Source organism: Triturus cristatus, chromosome 6 (genome assembly GCF_964204655.1).
Source record: "Triturus cristatus chromosome 6, aTriCri1.1, whole genome shotgun sequence".
Classification (NCBI taxonomy): domain Eukaryota; kingdom Metazoa; phylum Chordata; class Amphibia; order Caudata; family Salamandridae; genus Triturus; species Triturus cristatus.
In genome coordinates this window covers 761,849,754-761,877,548 of record NC_140589.1, presented here as the reverse complement: position 1 = coordinate 761,877,548, position 27,795 = coordinate 761,849,754, and the positions used below count along the sequence as shown (strand labels likewise).

The 27,795-nt window shown below is 45.0% G+C and overlaps 1 protein-coding gene across 1 annotated transcript in view; it reads right to left on the bottom strand.

The window, feature by feature from the left end:
- The window catches only part of LOC146817828 (uncharacterized), a 146,500-nt gene that overhangs the window by 106,621 nt on the left and 12,084 nt on the right, over nucleotides 1–27,795 (bottom strand). The window contains exon 2 of the mRNA XM_085609247.1: nucleotides 116–386. Within this exon, the coding sequence (XP_085465373.1) occupies nucleotides 116–386 (271 nt within the window). The remainder of the gene's footprint in view (nucleotides 1–115; nucleotides 387–27,795) is intronic.

The following is a 27,795-nucleotide window of genomic DNA, read 5'->3' as shown; positions in this document are numbered from 1 at the left end:
ACTACAAAAACGTTGTCTCATTCAAATCATACTGGGTGTACCAAAGAGATTGATGTTCTAAGACCAGCAAGACTCAAGTGTAAGTAGGCACAATAAATACAGCTTTACTACCAACCTTTATGCTTCTCATCTAGGAATTCTTCACTTATTCCCCAGATATCTTGTATTTCTTGAGCCGGAAGTTGGATGGAAGGTAAAGGCACCATCTCTTCCAAGACCAACCACTGCATCCAGTATTTAGAGGGTGGTGCTCCAGAAAAGAACAGGTCTTGCATCTGTCTGTTATATGGTAACGTTCTATACAGTTTGTGCCACATATACAGGAGTCTGAAGGCTTCTTGTGGAGAGTAGTTCTCACAGGCAGTGAACGGCAAAGCAAAATAGTCCTGTAAAAAATACGAAAATTGAAAAATGTATACTTGAGACAACCTTTAAAACTCATGTAAAAAGGCCCTTTCAAGTTTAAGAAATTAGATTTAGCTTCAGATAGGACCTTCAATTTACCTACTTAAATGCAGATATAGGTATCTCGAGAGTCCTGCAAACTGCTTCTGCAACACTGATCTTGCAGTTTATATAAAATGTATGTGTGAATGTAGGAGAGAACGACTAGATCTCATTTGAGATAGGCGCACAGATTGCTGTTGACTAAGTGTCTACAAGCAACCAGTATTGAAGAACAAATATCAGTTCTTGCAATTGTCAAAAAATTATGTTTACTATGAAAAAAATAATTGGATGGGAGAGAGGTGTAGAGGGGCAAAAGAAATATCACATCTTGTTAAAACTCATCTTTTCGAAACTGAACTAAAATCTGGTACTTGGAAGATAGTTTGTGGTTGGTGAACTGTTATTTGGAGAGAACATTCCTTAATCAATGTCAGAAATTTACCTGGCAGTTGGAGCCTGGTTATTGGCCAAAAGCCGTCATGGCTAAGCTCAAGCGCCCACCACACCGGTCCCTAAAGTACGCTTGGGGGGTTGGCTGGCCTCTCTGGCAGTCTTTGTTGGTTACAATGGGGCAACTCCACAGTTAACTGGTCTTCAGGCTCTCAAACTGTTCCCGAGCTCAGTAGTATATTTGTCAACTACAGTCTGCACCATTCTAAGCTGTCCAGAAACAGATTTACTGACATGTTTAAATCGGAATTAGGTCAACGGATTAGAGTTTTCGCTCCACACACCTCTTAAATACTCTCCTTCTAATTCAATAAAAACTCACAGGACACTGCCCCGTGTATCATACAGTGTGTCCAGAGCATCAAACCTATTTTCTCAGGTGAAGTGGGCCCGGGCTGTGTGGTGGCTTTGGAGTCTCGGTGGTCATGTGGCTGTGTTCAAGCACGAAGAGGCCTGCACTTATATTTAATTATCCATTTGAGGCCAAACTCAAATGTACTTCAGTTGCCTTCAAAGTTAATCTGCATATAATAAAATAAAAACAAAATAAATAAAAACAATAAGTTGCACAAGCGCACAGATAATGCTGGCAATTGTTGCAGCTGCTTGTGGCTTATCTCTGGTATACAATTGGTGTCTCTTATAAAGAAACTCCACATATGAATACCAAATCTAGACGTTACAAAGCAAGTGGTCATGGCTAAGATGGAGACAGGACAGCACCAGAGCTTCCACTGAAGGGAGGCTCTGAGACACCCCTGACCTCATGGACCAAGAACAAAAAGACAACACAACCTGAGGGAAAGTTGGTAACCCCATGGTGGCACAAATTGGCACTTCGTGTCATACCATTGGCTCTTGGGATGGAGGTGAACCTGGATGCTTAGACAGGGGTGCAAAGACTGAGGCAGACAAGTAGTGCTGAGGGAGTCGAGAAGCCATGCAGCAGAGGCCAGAGCAACAGATGAAAGCACTCCTGGTAGCACAGCAATATGCCACACCCTGTAGAGATGCATCCAGTGACAAGGTTTCCAGAGTGCAACAATGGGTTTCAGTGAATATCCTTTGAATTTAAGGTGATAAATACATATCCCAGGATGTAAGGAATTAAATTAGATCCTGCGAAACAGGACATCATAACCTGAACCCTCTAGATATCCATGTATCTCAAATAGGAGTTGGAGCAAGAAGGGAACAATTGCCAAAGTTTATAACTGGAGGTTTGTTGCATATAAACTTGTGATGGAATCGCTGTGATCACTTAAAAGTTATGAATGTAAGGATGCGTGACTATGTTGAATTAGTTACAAAACAAAGAAATCCACCTCTGGGGGAGGAGGTGGGAGAACAGACTGGGGTCAGACAGTATGGATAGTGGAAGGTGTGTGTCCTGCAATGGTTGGACGCACACTGTTTGTTTAAATACCCCTCACACACCAAAAATGGCCCATGGTGTCATGCTTCATCATAGGGGTCTTCCCGCCCCGGGACGGGGCGTGCTACGACCTGCGACTACGCGGGAGCACTAGTTCTGTAGTACTATGTGTAATGTAAGGGGGAGGCATTGCTTTCTCATATATACAAGTATGTATAAAACTTATACCTATTTTACATTTTTCATAGATTTGGTCACCAATTGAGAATATCACGATAGAGTGTGTTTTCCGTTTTCTGTGTGTATGTCTTGTACGGTCTAATTTTTCCCTAACAGGTCACTGCACCACTTTTACGCTAAAGGCTAATGGCTAAACACCACTGTCACTATGTGGCGAACGGATCACTTTTTGCAGGTACCTCGATTTAAGCTGCCTGGGACATTGTTATCATTTTTTCCTTTTTTTTTTCTTTCTTTCAGACACTGATTAAGGCATACCGCTAGGTATTGTATATAAATGCTTGAGTGTTTGCATTTACACATACATTAATAGCTTCTCAATTAGAGCTCACATAGTTAATACAGGAGGGATCTTTTTCTTGTCCTGACGAAGATGCCTTGCAGCATCGAAACATGTTGACTCACTAGGAGTATCCGCTCATTACGCAGGACATCTCCGCACCACACTTTTAATAGCACCAGCCTCTCGTGACCCATTAAAAATTCTATGTCCTACGAGGCCAGGTCTTTTTAATTCACCCACCTATCCATACACAAGACCCTCCCCCTTACATTACACATAGTACTACAGAACTAGTGCTCCCGCGTAGTCGCAGGTCGTAGCATGCCCCGCAGCGGGGCGGGAAGACCCCTATGATGAAGCATGACACCATGGGCCATTTTTGGTGTGTGAGGGGTATTTAAACAAACAGTGTGTGTCCAACCATTGCAGGACACACACCTTCCACTATCCATACAGTCTGACCCCAGCCTGTTCTCCCACCCCCTCCCCCAGAGGTGGATTTCTTTGTTTTGTAACTAATTCTATGTGGAGGACATATCCATCTCCGATGCCCCTGTAGGGTGTCACCTCACCTCTACACTCCCCAATTCTGTTATTTAGAGCTATGTTTTATTAGTTGCCTGCATTGAACAAGTGCAGCAACATAGGAGCTAGAGAGAAACTGCTTTTTCTTCCACTAAAAAAAAAAGCATTGTCACAGCCAATAGGTCTCGCCTTTGGGACCTTACAAGTATTTAGTTATGCAGCACAATAGCCTTACTGCAACAACATTAACTGTTGCATGGCTAAACACTTATAAGGTCCCAAAAGCGAGACCTATTGGCTATGCCAATGCTTGTTAAATCTTGCCACTCAACTAACAAGCACACACGACCATTACTTACAAAACAACTTACTGCTTCTCATTTTTCAATCCACTCCTATCATTCTATCCCTACCCCAAACTCTGCTAAACACACAATAAATCGAGAGCACAATTCTAACACAGCTTACACGCAAGAAAAAGCAATACATTTTTTTTACTAACCTAATAATTTCTAATCTTGGGTTCCGGAGTGGCTAGCATGCTACTCGCTGCAAAAAGCGCTTCAATGTCTCGTCAGTGGTCGTAAGCGCTATATAAATACATTTACAATGTACAGATGGCCCACTAAACTGTAGTAAGAAAAGAAACTGGGGCATGCAAACTTTTCTAGTGAATAAAGCACCAAGCTGCCCTGGAGAAGCAGGGAGATGAAAAACCACAAGAATGTGGCTACTTATGGAGCTGCAGGAAGATAGAAAACTAATCAAAAGGAAGGAACATGCACTTTCTTGCAAGAGCACTTGAAGATATCACAAGTCTCATGACTTGTCAAGAATGCAATATATGGAACAATGAGCCACACATTCTCAAACTATGGTCACAATTTGAAACCACTAAAATATCTTGCAGACCGACCTATGTATTAACACGTCGGTACTAAAAATGAGGATTTGGAGGCAGTCCTGGAAAGACCTGCCTTATAAGTATTTATTAGGCAGTTAACGACTTCCTCTGATTGGCTGCAAAGAAGTCTTTATGGGAAGAAAAACTATGCAACTCTTCCCGAGCCAATTAAAAACACTACAGGGCAGCACTAAAGTGCTCCAGAGGTACCTTTTATGCATGGCCGTTCAACTACGCACAGCCATCAACAGGCATCTCAAGAGAGGCCAACTACACAAAGGACAATAACTGCCGCAAATAGTGCAGTGGAGACACTGGAGAAAGAGGTTCAACAGTTCAGGTGTATGCCCATTTCTGAGGCTCCACTCAGCGCCTCTAACAAGCGCTACTCACAGCAGACATTTAAACAGTGTTTTGGAAAGGTCCATTACCACTGCAAGTGGTTGCATCAGTCAAAGGTCTGGGAGGAAATGTAAAAGAAGGAAAATAATTTTCCTCTGCCGTGTAGTATGGTACGTAATTTAAGCATAAGTTAGATTACAAAAAGATGGGAAAGCAAGGGATATAGAAGGGAGGCATATGAGTGAAGATGTGGAGGCAGTAAGGGACAAATCACTAATGGGCGGGAGAAAGTGGCCAGTCTCTACGGAAGTGGGAGTGCAATAAGAGGTGAAGTAGAGGACAGAAATGAAGAGAAGAAACGATGAGCTAAACTGGTGGTGAAATAGGAGAAAGGGGGGTCATACAAACAGGGAAAGGATAAGAGAGAAAGGACGGAATTAGGTTATAACTGGCACGGGAATGGAGGTAAACAAGCATTGGCCACGCGGCCGTGAAAGTGACACGGCCGCACGGCCCGGGAAAGTGAAAGTGATTGCAATCAAAGACAGATAGCGGCTGCACGCGTGCACGCTCACGTGAATGCAAGCACTAGGCCCCCAAAAGCCTGTGGCAGCTTTTGAAAAACCCACACAAAATTTCTCGCAAAGCAGCAAATAGGCTAGCTCAGCGAGACCTAAAAAAAAAATAGGTCTGGCCTTTGCGTAAGTTGCCTACTTGTATACATACACAGAGGAGCTATAGGTCTTCATCCAGTAGTCTGTTCAACTGTCATTCACAGTTTACTGTTGCCCACTACAACATACAGTCAAGGGGCAGCCCAATTCAGCCACTGGCTCTCTCGCACAGATTATGGCATTTTGCCAAACCACAGACATCTGCCTATAAAAGAAGTCCACTTCACCAGTGTGCCATTTTAATACGTTTCCAATGCTTTTTTTCCTCCTAGTCATTGCCCATTTTTATTTTTTTTGTCATCATGTGTTTGAATTAGAGCTTCCAGTTACAGCAATCCAAGGCCAAAAGTACCTTTCCATCATGCCAATAAGTCTTTTTTCCTTTGATATGCATTACATTAAAAAAAGGTTTCTAGACCTGTAACAAGTACATCTCCCTGATACAAAGTACCCTGTAATCTTCCATTAAAATTTAGGATTATTTTTTCCATACTCTAGTTTTTATTGCAATTTTGTCGACAATATTTAGGTGACTGGCGGCACGTTTCGTTTGATTTTATGTTTTGTGACATATGCTCGTTAAAAAAATATATATATATATCAGCCATTACACCAGCTGGTCAACACCAGATCACCTCTGACCATGAAAGCTAGACTCGGCCTTGACCATTATATGCATCCCTGACAGATGTGAACAGTGGCGGCTGGCATCTACTTAGAATGGGGAGGGGAGGCGGGCAAACAAAATGTAAAAAAAGTAAAACACTTACCGAATGCGATGATGGCATCCTCCTCTCACTCCAACCTCTTCCGCAAGGACTGCAGTGCAGGCCCTAGCAAACTCCCTCGACCAATCATGACCTGCTCATGTACTGTTAACCAGCATGTGAGCAGCGCACTGATTGGTAGGAGCAGCCTTAGTCAGCACTACAGAGGGAAGTAGATGCCTACACTTGCTCAACCCAGCAGTCTTAAGACAGCTGAGTTGAGAGGTTTAAAAAGAGTGCATGTGTAGCCGGCAGTCAAATAATAAGGAATCCAAACAAAATACTGAACCAAAACCAATTTTCAATTGCCAATCGATACTTACGCAATGGTTGAACTCCCTTTGTGAATGCATACAGAATCTGGTGAACAAATGACGCGGGACCAATTCAAAGGGAAAAAAAAGTGCACCAATCAAACCATAAATATACAAAAGAGTAGAGGTACATAACGGGGGCAGCAGCCATGCAAAACACCCAAATGCAGGACTAATAGCAACGTTTCACCAATGAAAACCAAGGAGTTTAGGAAGGCACCTGAAGGAACGAATGGAAAGCGATGGGTGTGATGAAAGCCCATGATGTAGATACAAAAGACACACAATTGATGGATGGAATGCAGAACAAATCAAAACATTCACCCTCAATCAAGAAATCTGGGTTAAATCCATCATTCTTTTGCTCACCATGCCACCCCAGATTAGACCTGGCCATATTCAAATCAGTCTTGACCCTGTGCCTCATGGGAACAGTCCAGCCCGAACTGCAAAGCCAGGTCCTCCCTGGACTGGAAACAAGCATCCTAGCACCGGTTTCGGGGTTTCACCCCTCATCAGCCAGGATAGCTTGAATCCAGTGGCAGTGACGTAAATACACCATGACTCAGTTCAAGGCAGCGCATGGCGCCATCTAGAGTACAGACCTAACCAGTGTAAGAGAAGGGCAAAGTTTTGGAAGGGATGCGTTTCCCTCCAATCAACATGTAGGCAGCGAGACCGACAAGAGGATTTGTAAAATTAAACCAGAGCGCATCACTCATTGAGCTACAAGGGCTTTAGAGCCACCCCACACCCCTCCACTCTCGGCCCGTAGTGTGTCAGCCTGGGCTGGTGCAGCTTCTAGGACAGGCGCATTCCTTCAGCTGATGTGTCCTGGGCTGTATTGGAGATGGGAACTCAACAAAAGCCTTGAACAAATATTTCCCAAGTCTTCCCGGGGCTGAAGTGCATAACACAAGTATTGATCCTGAATGCAAAGGGGTCAGGCCAGAAATGCGCCTAAAAAAGAAAATAATATTTTACAACGATTTTGTTGGCATTTCACCTTCACATAAATAAAACACACCTGAAGTGAAAAAAATAAATGCAAGTTAGAGAAACTGGTGCAAAATGCATTCTTTTATGTTATGAAAGCTCAGTTGGTTAGTAGGATGACTGCAGACGTCTGTGTGCAATCAGTCACACATCTCAATTCAACTAGGTGGACAAGGGAATAATGTATATTCATCTATAGTGCTTCAAGGTCCCAGCCTTTGACTAAAAGCAATGTAAACATGCAAGGTAATATTTTAAAAAATTGTATTACACACAATATAACATAAGCTACAGTAAAATGTGCAAAGATTTTGGGCCTGAAAAACAAAGCCGTGTTGCAGTCAAACCCTGCGATTTGCAAATCAGCAGTTGGTGGCCACAAAATACCTTTAATGCACTAAACCCATTTTGCGATTGGTAGCAGGTTATCAAATTGCAAAATGGGTTTCAAAAGAATCACTTTTTGTAAGGGCGCCGCTTCTAAATAGTGATATGCTAGAATATGTACCAATGTTTTGCAGCCGCAATCGTAACAAAACATTGAAAAGCTACTGACTCAGTTGTTGAGATGGTAACACATTAGCAAATGTGAATGTAAAAAAACGTTTGTTTGGGATTAGGCAGCGGTTCACCGTCAACTGTCAAACTAAAACAAAACTAAAAATACTGCTGCATTAAAAAAAAATGTTACTTTATTTAAATGTGATCACATACATTGTGATCTGCTGACCCCGCAACTCACTCATTTTCTCTTCAAAGTCACAGAGAGGAATAGCAAAAATACATTAGGAGTAGAACTCTGGTCCTGTGCTTGACATCAAAAAACTCCCCATATAGGCCACAAACATGCATGGTTGGATCTGTGGTACTACACAGATTAGTGTATTACCCTTTCGCAAACATACTTTGGCACGTCAGTAGGAGTAAGGAGTATTGCATAAAGATTAGCACAATACAACGTACACACACTCTACAGCACTGACAGTCTCTAACAATGGCAAGAAAGAGCTAGGCCGTTTACTATTGACATAACCTATCCATGCCTTTCATGAGCATATATAGTTACTTAAATCCTGATTCAAAGTTTTATTTTAAAATCTTACCCAGCCACAGGTGAATGTTCACACAAAGGATGGAAATCTGAGTTGTGCATCAGTTACCACATTCTGCAATTTTCTCTTTACAAAATTCCCCTGAAAAAGGCTGAGGAAATACATTAGGATAAAATGCCAAGACAAATTCAAATCATGCAGAATCTGGTGTGGTAAACACTGGTTTTGCTTCTAGGCATCATTCTGAGGTGGGGGAACTCAGGAGAAATTGATAAGTACCCCACACAAAATCTTTCTTTGTGCTTCTAAAAAGAGGATATCCATACAGATGCATAGAATTCATTATAAGACATGCTGTTTTCACATAGACCTTATTATGAAACAATCTATCAGGAAACAATCCCCATGCTGAATGTAGGTTTACTTCCAAGTCTAAACAATCTTGTCATTGTGGCTCGTCCCTCCTATCAGCCTACTGATTTAGAAAGACTCAGTGGAGGGGTAGAGGGAGCTGCTGCTTCTCTTATGGCTTCAACTGTTTGGAATGTTCTCCATCTTGGCCTGTGCAAAGTGAGGCCATTCTAGGTTTAGGAAGGCTTTGCAAATTAATGTTTTATTGATTAACTTCATAGCCTTTCTGATGTTGTTAGTCTCTTCAAGGCCAAGAAAATTTAGGGCGTTCATTGCAATTTAAAAATTAACTCAACTCATCAGTGTAGGTTTCCAATATATTTAATGGAACATTGTCACCTGAGCGATAGGAGGTATTGCATCATTGTGTCCTTCGTCAAGCTAGTGTAGTATGGCAGCAAAATGCTTGTAAAACCTTATTCTACAGTAAAACTTAGCCTGGGTCTGTCAAAAGGAGCAGAACCCTGTTATAGAGTATAATAGGATCGAATGTAAAACTGTTGCACAATAAAAACACTACTTTGCTCCCATGTTACAATAACAAACCGGTAACCATGTTGTCTGCCTGGTGTCTCTTGTGCCCGTTCAAGGTTGTGCCTTTCTGGCCACCCCAGGCCAATTGCTATAATTGGCAAAGATATTTAGGAAAATCAGTTATGGAGACTGATTCTTCTCAATGGAATTTGAGAAATTTGTAACAAATGTTGCACTTCATAATATGCATTGTCTTACAGGATTTGAAAAATATTTATATTTTAGTGGATTTCATGCTTTCAATCACTCTGCATTTGTACAGGGCAGCTAAGCACCCGTGAGGGTATCCAAGCTCGGATCGGACTGCTGCAGGGGCAAGTCCGTAGGTGAAGCAGGAGGTTGCTCCAGGACTTCGCAGCAAGGTAAGAGAAGAAGTGTCCTCCACTGTTGCTGTGGCAGATGTGGGGAGTGGGCGAGGCAGAGTGCAGGTGTCTGGAGGGAAGATGGAAATTCAGTTGGCGGTTGATGTAGGCTGGCCCCTGGTTGTGGAGGGCTTTGAAGGTGTGGATCAGCATCTTGAAATCTTCTTGAGAAGGGGGGGGGGGGGGATCATCTGAGTTTGTTTAGGGAGGTCTAGGATGAGTCTTGCCATTGAATTTTGTATTGTTTGCAGTCTCTTGAAGAGCTATGAGGTGATTGCTATGTAATGTGTGTTCCGGTAGTCCAGTCGCCTGGTGAACAGGGCTTGTGTAGGTGTTGAACAGGGTAGGGCTGAGAGACAAATCTTGAGGGACACCGCATATAGTGTTCTTGGGTGGCTAATGATGGGTGGTTCATGACAGCTGTGGTGTCTTTGGTGGTGAGCTGGTCCCAGGTGGTAGTGTTCCTCATTTGTGGGGGCGAAATGGCAGAGAAGTTGGTGGGTTGGGGTTCGAAATTCTGTAGATGGTGGGGATCTGGTCATTGAAGAAACCTGCCAGGAAGTCACAGGGTTCCTGTGAGGGGGTGATGATGTTTTTGGTGACTGAGGTGCTGGTGAACTCTGACGATATTGAGTTCCTTGCTGTGATTGGAGCTGGCTTGAATGTGGTCGGCCAGGGCAATTCCTTTTGTCATTTTCAGGAGTAGGTGGTATTGACGGAGGGCAGATTTGAATGTTCTGTCCGTGGGCTCCATGCTGGTGCGCCATTTCCTTTGAAGTCATTTACATGTGCTCTTTATGGTGCTTACTTCCGTTGTGTGCCCACTGGCTTGGTAGGAGGACCTTTTTGGCTTGGTGGGTTTGCTGGGGGTGACTGTCAGCACAGTCTGTGATCCAGGCGGAGAAGTTCTAGACCTCCTGTTCTAGGTTGGTTTCAGTGCGAGGGTGGAAGATGTTGAAGGGGTCAGTCCATTGGCTCTCTGCGATCTTGTTCCAGCTGTGGTGTGAAGTTCTGGCCAGCTTGGGGGCGGTGCCGAGGGATCCCGAAATGGTGAAGTAGCCATTGGCGTGGTCAGTCCAAGTGAGCTCGGTCACATGACTGTACCTGATTCTGTCACTGGCCATGAAGTGAGTGTGTCTTGTGATGTGAGTGGGATGGTGACTAGTTAAGCGAGGCCGATGTTGCTCATGCTTTTGAGGAGGTTGGCGGTGTTGGTATCGTTGGGGCCATTGAGGTGAAAATTGAGGTCTCCGAGGAAGATGTAGTTTTCGGAGTCGATGAAATCGGAAATGGTGTTGCAGAAACTGGGGCGAGGTCCTCAGGTATGTAGGTGAGGGTGCCTCTGATGGTGGTTTTGCTGTCGGTTGAGAGTTGGAAGTTGGGGTGTTCCATGATCGGGGTGACGTACGCGGTGGTTGTGCAGTGGATGGCTTCCTTGTGAATGATTGCAATTCCACCTCTGTGCTTGCTGATGCGTTCTTAGTGTGCAATCATAACCATCTGGTGTGGCTGAGGCGATGTCTGGCATGGATGCTGGGTTGGGCCAGGTCTCGATGAGAAATATGGAGTCAGGGGTGAAGGTGATGGTGTCCCAAATCTCTGTGGTGTGCTTTTGGAGAGATTGTGCATTGAGCAGGAGGCAGTGGAGATTGTCTGTGGTGGTTGTGGTAGGCATGTTGGTGGTTACCATGCATAGTGGAGATTTGGTGCTGCAGGAGAAGATACAATGATGGCAGGTAAACGGTCCTATCTTGGATTGGAGAGATGTGAGGCAGCAGTTGCTGTTGCAGAGTCCTGGGTCCAGGGCTTGCAGCTTGGTGGCATTGTAGCTGCGGGTGCCAATAGAGCCAGGGTTCCCGGTGCTGGGCACAGTCCGTGCGCGGTCTAAGTGTGGACTAGCTTGCGTTTGGTGCATCCACACTGCGGCCTCCATAAATAGTAATGGGAGGGGCTGTCAGGAGGCAGGAGGGCAAGGATCGGGATAAAATGGTGTGTGAGGGAGAAGTGAACAAACCACTGAAAAAAATACAGCAGCCGAATACAATACAGTGAACAGAACAGAACAGAATTACAAAACAATTGGAGGTTTATTGCATAGTCCCAGTTAATAAGGAGTTATCCTCAGCAGCGAGGGAGCTGCATGAGGACCAAGAGGTCAAGAAGCTGTGGGGTGCTGGGGGCTTCGGAATAGAATTAAAGCATGGTTCTTTTCTTAACATATGCTATTAAGATATTGCCATTGCCTATCTTTTTAAGATATTGCCTATCTTTTTAAGATATTGCCTATCTTTTTAAGATATTGCCTATCAGCCCCACATTCTAGGTCTTCTGGAGCTTTAATGAATACGTATATGCTTTGCAAACTAGAATAGCATTTGTTGCAAAGTTATTTCAAGGCTACTACCTTTTTACCAATTCTTTGGGCCAGGTGGTTTTCTGCATGGATGTAGCTCTATCATCTCATGTAGTAACTTTCTCAATGTAGGGTACTTAAATCAAAAATTAAGTTTAGAAAAGCCCAGACTCTTGGCAGTGTAATTAACAGGTGGTCATATTGTCCACTGATTGACACTCACTTCTTCAATCTCAGAAGAAACAGATCAATCTGAGACTTGCCAGTCAAACTTCCCGAAATCAGGTGCATTAATCCACTGGGATCAATATATGCACGTGTGTGGCCTCAAACTAGCTTATGTTGCAAATTCCAGAGCAGCAGACAAAATGTCCCTTTGGTCCACAGTTGAGTTTCTGAAGATGGAATTAGAAATATTTTATGAGCTCATTGTCATTCCTTTGAAGGAATTTTTGGAGAATTGATAATAGTCTCCTCACCTTTAAACAACGTTGCCAAAAGTGCACCCACAGTGCTTTGTGTTACAATCTGTAAAAGTAGCATTTTAAAAGATCTGTCAGTGGGGCGTGGTCTCGCTACCGATGGAGTGAGACACACGCCGTTGGCACTCCGGGCCGCTGCCGAGTAAATCATCATTAACACGGCACTACAGCCCCGAGGGTGCTCTGGCTGGGGGCGACTGGCTGGCAGAAGAGCACGGGCAGCTACACTGAGGCCTTGCGGCTTCCTGAACGGACCAACAGCGGTGTGGGCAGTGAAGGAGAGAGAGAGAGCGCTCTGGCCCGTGAGGGCACCCGCCATCTTGTGGAGTCAGGCCCTGAGTGCCCTGGGAGAGTCGGCCCCAGTCGTGGTCCTGTGATCCCAGGACTGGGGTGGTCGCTGGCAGAGCGAGGCCCTGAGCCCCTGAGAGGTACGGGGACAGGGGTACATCAGTGCTTGTCGTTCGGCGGCAACGAGAGGGAAGACGGGAGGCACCGGTTGGCAGGAACGCGGCCACCACTTTGAAGTCCCCGAACTGGAGCGTCCCTGCGGGCCCCCGTGCTGCAGGAGGCCTGTGACCGGAGACTGCTGATGATGCGGGAACAAGTACGGCAGTGGAGGTACGGGGGCTAAGGACCTCCAGCGCTGCTGCCCGGGTCGGGGGGGGGGGGGGGGTCTCTACCTGACGGCATCTGCCATCTTGGGCCTGTGAAGCACAGGCACTCCATGGGGCCTATTAGACTGCCTGCTTGGAGGGGCACCTCACCTGCCTGGAGGCTCAGCCCTTCCACGCCGAAGCAGCTGTGGATGATAGTCTGCTGGCACAACGATCATTCTGTGACTTTAGCCGCCCCCTGCTCTGAATCCCTGTGTGCCCCGATGCACACCTCCCCTGCCCCAGTAAGGCCTCTCTGATTGTGACTGGGCCCTGGGGCACTCATTAGGACGCTATGGGGAGCGTTACATGCAGCACTGCGGGGTGCAAGATGCGGATGAACTGAGACCTGGTGGAGCGCCTGGGGGGGTTTACCAGCTACATCCCTTAGCCACCCATCCGCAGCCCCCCAATCTCCTGCTCCGACTGGCTGGGCTCTCCCCTTGCTCTACCACCACTGTGCCGGCTACCTCCTTGATCTCGCGTTGCACATCTTTGCCTGGACCTCCTGGCTGTTGCATGGGTCTCTGAGGAGCCATGACTCACTCACGGACTGGAAAAGACTCCTCTGCACCTCCTAAAGACAACCCAGTTTCAGCCTTATGGAACAAGCCGGGGCCAGCTTCAGCGGCGGACATGGCATCCTCGACGGGAGGATCGTCTGATCCCGTCACTCAGTCCTTCATGACCTCTTTCATGCACTAGCTCAAATCTGAAATCGGCTCTTTAAGAACCAAGGTCCAGGCCTGCGTTCAGGAGCTTCGGCGGGATGTCACAGAGCTCGGAGGGAGAGTAGATTACCTCGAAAGGACAGTCGACGCTCGCTCGGAGAACAAGAACACTTGTGGCAGCGCTTGGCTACCTTGGAAGAACACGTTGCGCTACAGATCAAGAAGGACTGAAAATAGGGGGCCCCGCAATAACCTGCGCATACGGGGAGTCCCGACCGGGCATGGAGGACTGACATTATGACTTTGGTACCGGATCTGCTCCAGGACATTAGGGGAGATGAGGATATGTCCCCTCCGGCCTTGGACTGTGCCCATAGAGTGTCTGGCCCTCCTGGCCGCCCTGGCCTCATTCCCGACATCCTGACCCATGTCCATTTCTTCACTGAGAAAGAGGCCAGCCTCAAGGCAGCACAAGGCAAGCCTGAGCTCACCTTCAAGGGTACCCCCATTCAACTGTTCCAGGATCGCGCACCCATGACGCTCCGCCGCCGCAGAGATTTCCGACCCATCACGGACAAGTTATGAGAGCTGGGCATACGCTACCAGTGGGGGCATCCATTTGCCCTTATCTTTCAGTGGGAGTCGAGGCGCAGAGTGCTGCGGTCCTTCCGGGAGGCAGCTCAACTACTCCAGATCCCAGACACGCCACCTGCCAGTCCCTCACGAATATCTCAGCGGACCCATGAGCCTACAAAACCCCTGTGGACGAAAGTACACCGACCTGGACGTCCCCTCCCCCAGGACATCTACACTTCGTCCTAGGAGAAGCAGGACATTATCCAGCACATCTGCTTCTTGGAAGGAGGTAACTCACCCTCGGGCTCCCAGCCTTCGGTAAAATAGTCATTAGACATCTCGCCCAACGAACTGCTTTATTGCTGCCCCTCGCCCCCAGAACCGACCCCTTGCGGAAGGGGGTCTGACACAGCACACCCCCGTAACCACCTTGTTGATATGACTGCACTGTGTCTGCACTGCATGCGGATGGCGGCACCGGTTTGAGCTCCTTGTTGGCGATGCTGATCTCCTATGACCCGACTCCACTTCTATTCCTTAGAGAGTGACCTCTGCGAGATGGCCTGTGCCTCTGCACCTGGCTCCTCCCTGGACTGGAATAGACCATGTTGGGCGTTGTTAGTTTTTGAACACTAGGTCTCTTCTCTCACCTTTGTTTCCCCGGTCTCTATCTCTGGTGGGGGGGGGTTGTCCTGAATGTGGTGGGGGGTCTTCCAGGGCCGACCAACCTTTCTTCCCCCAGAAGTGCGATAGAATCTGCGGCGAACACCATTGCCTTTGTCTTGCTAATTTTATTTGGGACTGTGTTGGTGGGGGAGCACATTACACTGCGCCCTGCTTCCACTCCACTGTTCGAGAGGGCGCCCACGCAACTTACACTGACTTAATGACGTCGATACCTTGTCTGAAACTCCTCTCTCTCAATGTGAAGGGTCTTAACTCAGCTAACAAACACCGCCAGATCTGGAGATACCTGCTACTGCAAAATCCAGACATCATATTTTTACAAGAAACACATCGCTTGAGGAAGAATGACTCTCGTGTGGCCCACCCACGATACCCTCTCCAACATTGGGCATCTGCGCCCACTAAAACAGTGGGGCTGGCAATCTTATGGCGAGCAGGCATTCACCAGGGGGACCCCAAGGTAGTTCGTAGTAGGGATGGTAGATTCCTCAAGTTGGTGGTCAGGAGTGGACAGCGAACCCTCACCTTATGCAATACTTACGCACCGAATCAGGCCCAAGACTCATATCTGCGGAGTTTGCTGCGGGAACAACACACAATGACCCTAGTCTCATCTTGGGGGAGACTTTAATCTGGCTTGGGAGGCAGGACTCGATTGTAGTGAAGGCTCGTTCATGGGACAGGGGCTATGTCCTCTGCCTTAAAGCAGCCACTAAATGCCCTTGGTCTCAGACGTGTGGCGCTACCACTCCCCAGACGTCAGATTACTCATATTCCCATGTTCATCGCTCATACTCGTATAGATTACCTCTTCGTCTCACACTCCCTTATTAAGGACACCCTTCCAGCGCCATGTCTGACATCTGTCTCATCACACTCATGTGGAACTCCTTATGCAGGATCATTCTTTCCGCCCCAACTGTCCCTCTCGATGGAGCTTTCCACTCCACTTCCTCAGGGACCCTGTGGACGTTACGGAACTCCGGGGAGCTATCCCGTCCTATTTTGAGACCAACTACCTTCCAGAGACTCCGCTCCCTGTAGTCTGGGATGCGTTTAAGGCCACGATCCGTGGCAATATCACCTCCATCACTATAGCTAGGGGTCAAGAAGCTCTCTTGATTGAAGACATAAAGACACTATAGCGGCCGGACCAGACACGCCCCTCAGCGCTCCACAAAAGGCGCCTCGCTATGCTCCGTGGCCAAGTCCGGCCGCGCAGATGGAGATACAATGGGGGGGCCAGGTGGGTAAGGTCCTGGCACGCTACCTCCAAATGCAGGCAGCTAAGGCGCATATTGCCAAACTTAAACTGGGAGACGGTACCTGGGCCACCACTGAAGCAGCCAAACAGCGGGCTTTCCAGACTTATTACTCATCCCTCTATGCCAGGGAGTCACCGGATCCCGATCGGGTACTCGCGGTCTTGGAGGCCTGTGAGTGGTCCTCGATTAGCAGCTACCACTCATCTGCTGGAGGAACCTATCACCCCGGAGGAGATGGCCAGTGCTCTGCAGGACCTTCCTCTCGGCAAAACCCCGGGACCAAACGGTCTACCGGTCTTGTTCTATCGTGTCTTCCTCCCACAACTTAAGTCCCATATGCTCCGCCTCTTCAACTCTTTCAGACGCGGTTGGGCCCTCCATGGATATGGCCATGGCTGAAATCGCTTTAATCCCCCAACCAGGAAAGGACCATTTGCTCTGCTACTCCTTTCGCCCTATTGCGCTCCTAAACACGGATCTCAAACTTTACGCTAAAATAATAGCTAAGCGCCTTGTCTCGCACCTCCATGGGCTCATAGAGCCGGACCAGGTGGGCTTTATTCATCAACGTCAAGGGGCAGACAACGTATGGCGGATTGCCCACTTAATCGGGAAGGCGCACCATTGGAAGATACCCTCCAGCTTGTTATCGCTCAATGCTGAGAAAGCATTTGACAGAGTAGATTGGTCTTCCTTCGGGCAGTCTTACAGAAAATAGGGCTAGGCCCGCAGATGGTCTCTAGAATCATGGCTCCTTATCTCTCCCCGCTGGCTCAGGTGCGCGTCAATGCCAGCTCACAGAACCCATTTCTATACACAGGGGCACCAGACAGGGTTGTCCACTGTCCCCCCTCTTATTCATCATTATCTGCAGGGCTCCCGACATCCATGGTTTCACGCGTGGGGGGGGGGGGGGGGGGGGGGGGGGTTAGATCACAAAATAGCCTTGTTTGCTGATGACCTTCTCCTCACCTTATCACAACCACAAACCGCTCTACCAGCCCTGCATAAGTTACTTTGCTCATTTGAACAGGTGCCGGGGCTTAAAAATCAATCACGAGAAATCATGGGCACTTAACCTCACAATTCCTCCAGAGGAGATAGTCGCACTCAAATCCCTTGTCCCTTACCAGTGGGCCACACACTGTTCGGTACCTGGGGCTCAATTTGACTCCCAACCTTGCCACACGCTTCCAAGCCAACTGGCAGGAGTGTACAATCTCAGTCATAGCGGATCTGAGAACGTGAAAATCCCTTCCTTTATCCTGGCTGGGTCGCCTGAATACGGTTAAAATGTCGATCCTTCCCAAGATACTCTATTCCAGACGTTACCCACACCTATACTGGAGCACCAGATTCAGGGCCTCCTGTGCGAACTCACTGCCTTTATATGGAGAGGGAATAAACCGAGTTTCTCCAGTAAAATTCTTATGTTGCCACGGGGCAGGGGAGGGTTGGCTTGCCCCAACCTGTTGGAATACTATTGGGCATCACACCTTCGCTTCATTTTGGAGTGGATGGCATGGGAGAGTGAAAAAGTCTGTTTTCATATGGACAGGGAAGTGACTTGTCCCATTTGGGACCTCGCATGGCTCACGGGAAGCCCGCTCTCATAGCGCCTATATCACGGTCCCTACTAGGATGGTGCTTGAGATCTGGGACAAGTTAACGATACTCAAGAGGTCTCACATCCTTCCCATCCCCACACACCCCTATTGCTCACAACTCTCACTTCCCGCCTGCTTCTAACCCGCCTTACTTCTTAGACTGGACGGAAGGGGGATGTCCGACGATTCCGGACCTTTTCCTGGGGGACACCTTTAAACTTTCGAACAATGTAAACGGGACTTCCAGCTATTAGAGGGGGCTGGATTCCAATACATTCAACTTCAACACTGGGTTCAATAGTCTGACATGAACAGCCACTCGACCCCTTACCCCATTTGAGCAGCTGGTCCGCTCCTTTGACAACTCCAGAGGGCTAATCTCTCGTACATACCAAGTCCTTCAACACTCACAGCAAATTGCTCCACACCCCTATCCACTGCGATGGCAATCTGTCTCGGACACTAACATCACACCCACCCAATGGGCGCACCTGTGGCGCGATATCCCGAAGGTCTTCCGTAGCACACCTCAGCTAGAATCCGCATACAAGGTTATGACTCAATGGTACTATACCCCCCACCGATTACATAAAATGTTTCCCAACTATCACCCCTATGCTGGAGAGATGTTAAAAGCCCCGGGGGACTTCCTGCCTATTTGGTGGACGTGCCCACTCTTGACCATCTACTGGAAGGAGGTTCTCAGCCACATTAGACTGATAATAGGGTACCCACTGCCTGAAAACCCGCTAGCGCTTGTCATGGGCCTCCTGCTGGTGAGCCTGCATGCTATGACTCTTAATGACTGGCTCCTCAGCCACCACATACTTGGGGCTGCCAAGCAAACCACTGCTCTTTACTGGAAAAAGGTGGAAATGCCCCCAATCAACCTCTGGTTCACCCGCCTGTGGAACACGATAGCCATGGAGCTACTCACGGCACACCTGAAGCTGCAGGATACTAAGTTCACTAAACTGTGGCAGCCACTTGTAAACTATCTCTGTAGACGGCTAGCATGCAACCCCCAAGGCTACAGGCTTTGCGACTGAGGATGCAGTATAACCACCGGATGCTGATAGCCTATAGAAGCCTATGGATAGACCTATCCGAACACCACCCCGGGCAGCGCTTACACACCTGACCCTGGACGCTCCTACCCCTACTCCTCCCCTGACGTAGACGACCCCGACCTTAAACTACAGACAGATGGCACTTGCCACAGAACCTGGTTGACGCAAAGCCTGCAGCACCTCCGGAGTCGGGCAATGGTGGAAACCCCCCCCCCCCTGCCACATTTTGCGCGCGCATCTCAATCTCCTCCCCTTCCGACCCATTTTCTTTCCTCTCTGCTTTCTCTCTTCCTTTACTTTCTGGGTTGGCGCGATGGTTGTAATGTTTTTACTCGAAATTGCGATCCCCACAAACAGATGCACATATGCCCCGTTGGCCAAAGCCTGATAGGCTAGAGTTTTGCTATGTTTTCTGGTTACCAGGCAAAAGCCCCATGACCACTCAAGTGCTGAGACTTTAGCCACAAGAGGCCTGAACTTGCTAATGCGTTGCCTCTCATAACAGTCATTCTAAAATGCATATAATGATTCTGATCCCAGCCTCGCTGCGACTGGATGAAGACACTAATGGACACCATATTTTGGCCTCTGCCTAGGGGCGGGAAAGCTAAGGTGTAATATTCTGGGGGAAAAATTGCTGACAACAATGTTGTGACCTGCTCCTGTGTAACTACTATAAATGCCAGTAAAAACGAAGTTTCAAAAGATCCGTCAGTAACCTATAAACATTATCAAATCATCCATTGAAAAATGTATTTAATATTGTTTAGTGCTTGACCAATCCTTAAAATCCACAATTTCACCGTTTTCTTGAATTCGCTCCAAGGATAGTGATGCCCCATTCCTTGACGTGTTCGCCCCATCTTAATTGGCTGACCTGTTAGCATCCTTTCCCCTCACATTATGGGGCCTAGTTGTGCCCCATAACTAAATATGGATTCTGCTAAGAGTAGAGGTGTCCAACGATACTGGAAGACAACTTAAACCTCCAATCCCCTATGGTCTACGTTTGACAATATTGTGGCATGTTATAAGCCCAAAAAAGTTGCTTTGGATTTCAAGCCCTCAAACTTATTGCATCATCAATGGTGATGAATTGCTAAATGTGAAGAAAACAAAATGTGAAAATACCTACATTCTTTTCTCCAGAGGTATTTCTTCCCTGCACCAAAGTACATACTCTGAAAAAAAACTTGGTCTCTGCAGAAGGATATTTCCATCCACTTGCCACGGGTTGTTACCCAAGCTAAATAGAAACTAGAGACGGGATTCTTTTCCAACGGGGGACAGCAGGTGTGAAGAATTTCTTAAATATGCATTTCTTGAATAGATTAGTGAGGACCTAGTTGAATGTAGAAAGTTAGATATTGGGACATCTCTTAACATGCATGTCACATCTCATTACAGAAGCAGTCAAAACTGAGGACTGCGGGAGGGCGTGGCTTCAGAGCCAAAAAAGATGGTCGCTCTTACGCGGAGCTCCGGAACAACGCGAGGAGTAGAGTCTCCTCCGAGCGTGTTTTCTGCTTTTTAGGACCCCACAACTGCTGGCAGGGTTGCACGAAGTCTAGCGCTACAGTTTGAACTCCATTTCAAAGCCCAGGGTGAACACTTTCCTAATTTCTCTCCTTATTTTCGGAGGCGCTCGTATTCATGCGGCCGCCATTTTGTTTATGAATTACTCTACTCATTTCACTGATTTCCCATAGAACTGCTGATATCAGTGTGTTATGGCAAAGGCTCTACACGCAACTGTGCTAATCCTATGGACAGCAATTCAGTGGCCGACTATAATCCTTTCAGTGTCTTACAAGAAAACATGGAAGATATCGACCCTAGTCTTCCTCACACAGGTAATGTGACACCTACCATGCCTCGTAACATTTCCAAGCAGTCATCTAAAATTCCTTCTTCTTCAACCACTGTTTCAACCAAACGTGTCAAGAAGGATCCATCCACCGTCACCTTCTAACTCGACAGCGTCATTATCTATGGAATTACTTCAAGAAATTCGTGCTCTCAGGCCCTACATGGAGGAAATAAATATCAGTCTCCAAAAACTTGAAGATAAATAGTCCCGACTGGAGCAAAAAGACTTTACACCTGGAACAACGTGTTGACTCTGTCCAAGCTGTTACTAGTCAGATTCCTCCTTTGCAGTTGGAGGTTTCACACCTTAAGCAACAGGTGGAAAACTTGGAAAACCGCAATAGGCGTAATAATTTACACATTTATGGTCTTGTGGAGGGACTTGAAAGTTCCGATCCTCTCCTTTTTTCAATCCTTTCTCCCGACTCTTCTAGGTCTTCCTGACTTTCCAAAATTGAACATCCAAAGAGCTCACTGTGTGGGCCAAACCCCAAAATCAGCATCCTCCTCCACTAAACCAAGAGGCGTCATTCTATATTTTTTTAGAATATACCAATTTGCTTAAAGACCTACATGCTGCCAGAGGTAAAGGGAAAATCTCCTGGCAAGGTGCCCATCTCTTTTTTGCTCAGGACTATGCTAAAGCGACCGCAGATCGACGGAAAAAGTTCTTAGACACGAGACCAGCTCTCCATAGTCTGAATGCTTGATATGGGTTGTTTCATCCATGTCTTATGAAGGTGACTTAACAACAAAACCACTACCTATGAAGATCCGGCTCATCTACAACATTTCTTGGACGCCTACAAAGAAGAAAACATAGAAGTTCCTCGTTGATCATTGTTTTGAGTGTCTTTGTTCTGTTATAATTCTGTATTTTATGCATCTTGATATCTGTTATTGGTATTTATTATCTTTCCTGTGATCATTTCTGTTTTCTACTACTAGGTGCAGTTTATTGTGGTCCTTATGTGAGACCATTTTCTCGCCTGGATGATGTCTCACTTTTCTGTTTTCATCTTGGAGTTTTCCTGCTTGACCGCGCGGTTTTCCTTATGTGGTTTCAACATCCCCATGTTTCCGTGTATTTTTGTGGTATGTTCTTTAATTATTTTTTCATTTCTTTTTGTTCTGTATCCATTTACTCATATTTCCTTTATTACCATGTCTATTTGCTTCATCTTTTCCTTTCTCTTCATCTTCCTACTTTCCCTTATTCCATTTGCTGGTCTCTTCTTATTCGTCAAAACATCTCATGTATTATTTCACCTTAACTTTTCTTCTTACCTTATAATCTTTTTCTACACTTATCATTTCTCTACAGAATTCCTTCTAATTGACATATGATGTATCATTATATTTACATACTTGCAAGTGTTTATATCAAAATGTACTATTTATTCTATATATTTAGATGTCGTTAAAAATCATATCTTGGAACATTAAGTTTGGGTTCCTCCATCAAACGCCAACGTGTTTTATCACATATTGCAGGTTTAAAGGGTGATGTTTTATTGCAAGAGATTCATCTGACAAATCTTGAAATAGCCAAATTACGCCGCCAATGGGTAGGCCATGTTTTTGCATCCCTAGGTTCAGGGAAACGTAATGGTGTAGTTATTCTTTGCCATAAATGTTTAGATGTTTAACTTATATGGCAAGATAATGACTCTTAAGGTAGATGGGTTTCAGGGTCTTTACTAATTAACAAAATTCCTTTAATCATTTTTCATGTATACACACCCACTAACCATGATGAGCTTTTCTGGCCTCAAATCCTTGCTACTTTGATGACTTATACTGATGAATATTTAATCTTTGGTGGTAATTGTAACATGGTTATGGACCCTTTTATAGATAGACGTTCCAACTCTAGATTCTCTCCTTCCTACACACACACACTTTACTTCTACTATAACTCAAAGGTCTCTTGTTGATTCATGGAAACTATGCCACCCTACTCTGCAAGAATACACTTATTTCTCACCAGTGCATTCATCTCCATCCCGGATAGATTATATTTTTATCTCCAAAGCCCTTACTCAACACATTTCTCATTCAGATATAGGATCCATTTTAATGTCTGATCACGCCCCGGTTTCCTTAGGTTTAGATTTACTCCCCCCCCCCCCCCCACCCCGTCAAGGGAACTAAGATGGAGATTCAATGATTCCCTTCCATTAGACTCAAAATTTACACCCGCCTTGATTGATTTTGCGACCATATTCTTTACAGAAAATGAATCCCCTCAGTTATTTCCTCAACTTATTTGGGATACTTTTAAAGCTGCCTCTAGAGACTTCATTATTTCTTTCGTAGCTCAAAAATGATGAACACCCTCCCATATTAATACAATTACTTGATGCACAAATTAAACAATTGGAACGTTCCTACTACTTAATGAAAACTCAGTCTGATCTGAATGAACTTATCAAAGCCAAACTCTTAATAAACTCAACTGAACCTGCAATTTTATACTTCCTTAAATCTAGTGCTAAGTACTATAGCGCGCAGAATAAGTCTGGTAATCTTCTTGCTAATTATCTCAAGATTAGAAAAGGGCGCACTGAAATAGAGTCTATTTTAACCTCATCTAATACTACAGTCCATAAAAATGAAGATATTCTTCTAGAATTCACTAACTTCTATCAAAATCTTTATACCCCTGAATCCCCTTCTCAACCGACTGCTATTTCACAATATTTATCTTCTATTCCTCCACCTTCTTCTCATGCGATGGATTTTTCTTCCTTGGAAGAAGATATACAAATTAAGACATTCTTAATGCCATTCATTCTCTTAAAAAAGGGAAAGCACCTGGGCCCGATGGCTTTACAATAGAATTTTTCACATATTTTTCTCATTTTCTTCTTCCCAAATTGCATAAGTTTTTTTTTTTTTTTTTTTAATATCATCCCAGAAATCAGAAGGTTCTTTTCAGGAAGCTTTGATCCGTCTTCTCCCTAAGGAAAACAAAGATCACATATTGTGTAAGAACTATAGACCCATTTCTTTAATTTAGATTATAATATATTTGCGAAAATTCTCGTCCTTCGTTTAGATAATATCCTACCAAAATTATTTAGAAAAGAGCAATGTGGTTTCATTAAGGGCCAACATCTATCTGACAACACTCGTCTCTTTTTTAATGCTCTTAGCAAATCTCAGTCTCATAAGCAATAATTGGTGGCTGTTGCGTAAGATGCTGAAAAAGCGTTTGATAGGGTTAATTGGCAGTTTATTTTTTCAACACTTGTTTGGTTTTGGCCCCAAGTTTCTTGCTTATGTCTTCTTACTCTATTCTTTTCCCATGTATTTCATTCTGGCTAATGGCCTTGTATCTTCCTCTTTTCCTCTTCACAGAGGAGTTCGACAAAGCTGTCCGCTTTCTCCACTTATTTATTTTGGCCTAGGAACCCTTTTTAACAAAAATGTGTGTGAAAAATGCTATCACAGGTTTCCCATATGGCGATAAAACATTCAAAACTTTCTGCATATGCAGATGCCATTCTTTTATTTATTTCCAATCCACAAACTTCCATACCGACTTTATCAGAAGTATCGGATTTTGCTTTAGTTTCAGGGTACAAACTCAACGTTGATGAAGGTGAAATCCTTCCTTTAAACAAACATTGCTTTCACGCTGATTTCTTGGCTTCTTTTCATTGGAGCCCAACTAAGATCAAATATCTAGGTCTATGGTTCACCCCTTCTATTAAAGGCACTGTTGAATTTGAAGAATTTACAAATAATTTGAACTACTTCCACAACATGCTGGCATCCCCCATTATCCTGGTGGGGTAGATTGGACTCTATAAAAATGATGCTAGTTCCAAAAAATGTATTTTACTTATCGAATCTTCCAATCAATATTCCAAAATCCTGTTCTAAAAATATTTACAGTATTCTCTCAAAGTTTTTATGGCAGAACAAAACAGCTAGGATGTCTTTTTCCAAACGTAAATAACCTAAACACATGGGTGTAGTTAATTTTCCCGATTTCTCTCATCATACCTCATTTTATCTTAAACATTCTTTTTTCCTATCCAAGAATATGAATGACTAATTTTCAACCTTTGTGGGTAGAGATCGAAAACTCCTTTTTCACCCCTTTACCTTTGAAGAATACATTTCTTTATACCATGCTCCAGTAACATTACCCCTCCCTATTCTTAAAAATGTCCATAAAATCTTTCAACCTCTTATTCGGTGGTCTAGATGAGCGTACCAGATTTCTACGATCCCCAATCTGGTACAATAAACATAGCAGGACCCTTTTATGGAAAGATTGGTTAGATTTTGGACTGAAATGGACTCATCAACTTTTTCATGATGGTATCTGTATCCCCTTTACAGTAATTCAATCCCGTTTCTCTACCTCCCTCTTACAATTCCAAATATATGTCTTTGATTACAGCCGCTCAAGCTTCATAATGCTTTTATACCCTCTCCTACTTTTACGGTTTCCTCCCCTATCACAATACCATCTTTACAAGCCTTCCCTTCGGCATCTAAACATAAGAAATTAAGGGATATTCCCATCACTCGAGATAAATCTAAGGTAGAATGTAACTGGGAATCTGACTTAGATGAATCTTTTCCTATTTTAACATGGAACAAAATCTGGACCAAAATAAAGAAGTCTTCTAGAGCAGCAAACCCCACCCAAACTTTATTTTTCATATAAAATAGACTTCTGCTCACAACGGCTAAATTACATCATATAGATCCCACCATCCCCTCTACCTGTTGGTCTTGCCCTGCACCTTCAGCAGATCTTAAAAATATGCTGTTCACTTGCCCCTCTATTCATAATTTCTGGATCAGAGTGTGGCAACAAATCAACATTTTCCATACCCCGTATCCCTTTCTTTTTCACATATTTTTCTAGGCAGCATCTCAGAGGTGTGGGCCTCCCACGATACTAATGTCTGCATCATCGATTTACTTATAGCTGTAGCATTTCAACAAATTACCAAGTCATGGAAAAATACTTCAAATGTTTCATTTCAAGCTTGGTGGTATGGAATTTGCTACAACCATAAACTAGATAGGGCTTATGTTCACCCAATCACACTTGCTATTAAGCGAGACATACTGCGATTACCTATTACTAATTTCCTAAATGTGTAAGTATTCAAAACGCCTTGATTTTAATACTTAATCACATGTGTCTAACCCCTTTTATCTTTGGGTCAAAGACTAAGTTATTTTTTATTTTTTTTGTCCTCATCTTCACCAAGGCTGAAACTTGCGTAGGCCAAAACAAAAAGAATGGCATATAGGACATTGACAAGCTGACTCAACAGATAGTTGGAAGAGGTCTTAAGGTAAATAAATGCTGACCATGACCTCACAGCTATGTCATGCGTCCAGCCAACCTTAACATCTTGTAATGGACTCAACACACGTCAACCACAAACCGCTTCCACCATAGCTAAAATCCGCAGGAGAATTGGCATCAATGCCATGCGGCATTAGCAGGGAGAATAAACCATGGCTTCATAATCATCGGACCTGGGGGAAAAAAAAAAAAAAACCCTAGTCTGTCATCGAGACCAATCAAGTAAGTGCCAGAAAGCTCTTTTACTCAGATTGCCAGACCTAAGGAGGTCTATTTTCGAGATTTGTAGCATCGCCGACTGCCAGTCATATAGAAAAGGTGGAGTTGTCTCTTTCCAGCGCTTACATATTTCCCTTCGAGCCGTCCGGATGGAATAAAACACAAGATCTTTTGCTGGACTTCGCTTCTGATCCACAGTCCCAAATATTACTAATCGCAAGTCCACAATGACAGTGAAACCCACGGCAGAAAAAAGTTTAGTGCTGATGGAATCCCAAAAAGGTGACAAATGGGTGCACTCAAAAAACATGTGGGCATTAGAAGCCTCGACTAAACCACAACAGGGACATGCCACCAGAACTCCCGGAGTAAATTTAGAGAGCCTCTGAGGAGAATAATATGCCCTGTGGATCGTAAAGATTATTTCTGCGGAGCCAGGCAGGCTTAACCAGGTCCCACATGATGTTACAAGACATACGCCAGAGTTCATTCAAATTTTCATTCGGCAGTAAGGTGCCCCACAGATTATCAGGAAGAAGAAATTCCCCATCTATCTCGTCCAAAATTAGATTATACCAAAGGGAAACTTCTTTAGATTGAGGTGCTCTGTCCAACAACGTTGACACAAGTAAGCTATTTCCTCCTAGGGGCATGTTGAAGCTCCGAGGGGCACTGGATGGATGTGACTGGGCCCAACTTGAGATTTGTATGTACTTCAATCTAGAAAGGTTTGGACCGACCTTGTTTACCAGATACTCCCAAGGAAACACAGCCTTCCAAAAACAGATCGCCCAATGATTGAATACCGGCATCCTTTAGTGGAATTACCAAGGCGTCATTAGCCCAGCCAGGGGGGGATGGAAGGTTCCATATTGGAGATCTATTTGAAAAATACCCTAGTTTGATAACAGCCCTAAGGTTAGACCAGGTTTTAGCTAAGCCATGGAGCACCTTCAGCTTGATTTTTTTTTAAAACTTGGGGTCCCCAAACTTAAATAGAAAGCTTGACTGCCCAACTCCGTCACCCTGTAATAGGGCTGGAAACATATTCCCTATTCCATGGGCAGATGGAATTTTTTAGCAACATTCGAGCATGTGTCATCTGGAAGGCCCAAGCATAAATCTTGAGGTCCGGATCAGCCAGTCCACCTTTCTCCCTGCGCCGTCTGATTTTTTTCCAAGCTATCCTCACATTTTTATTTTTCCAGATAAATGAGGAAATATCGCTCTGCATCTTATTAATGAGCAATGCCTCAAAATGTAGTGGAATGGTGTTAAAGATGTAGGTCAACTTAGGCAAAATGGACATCTTTACTAAGT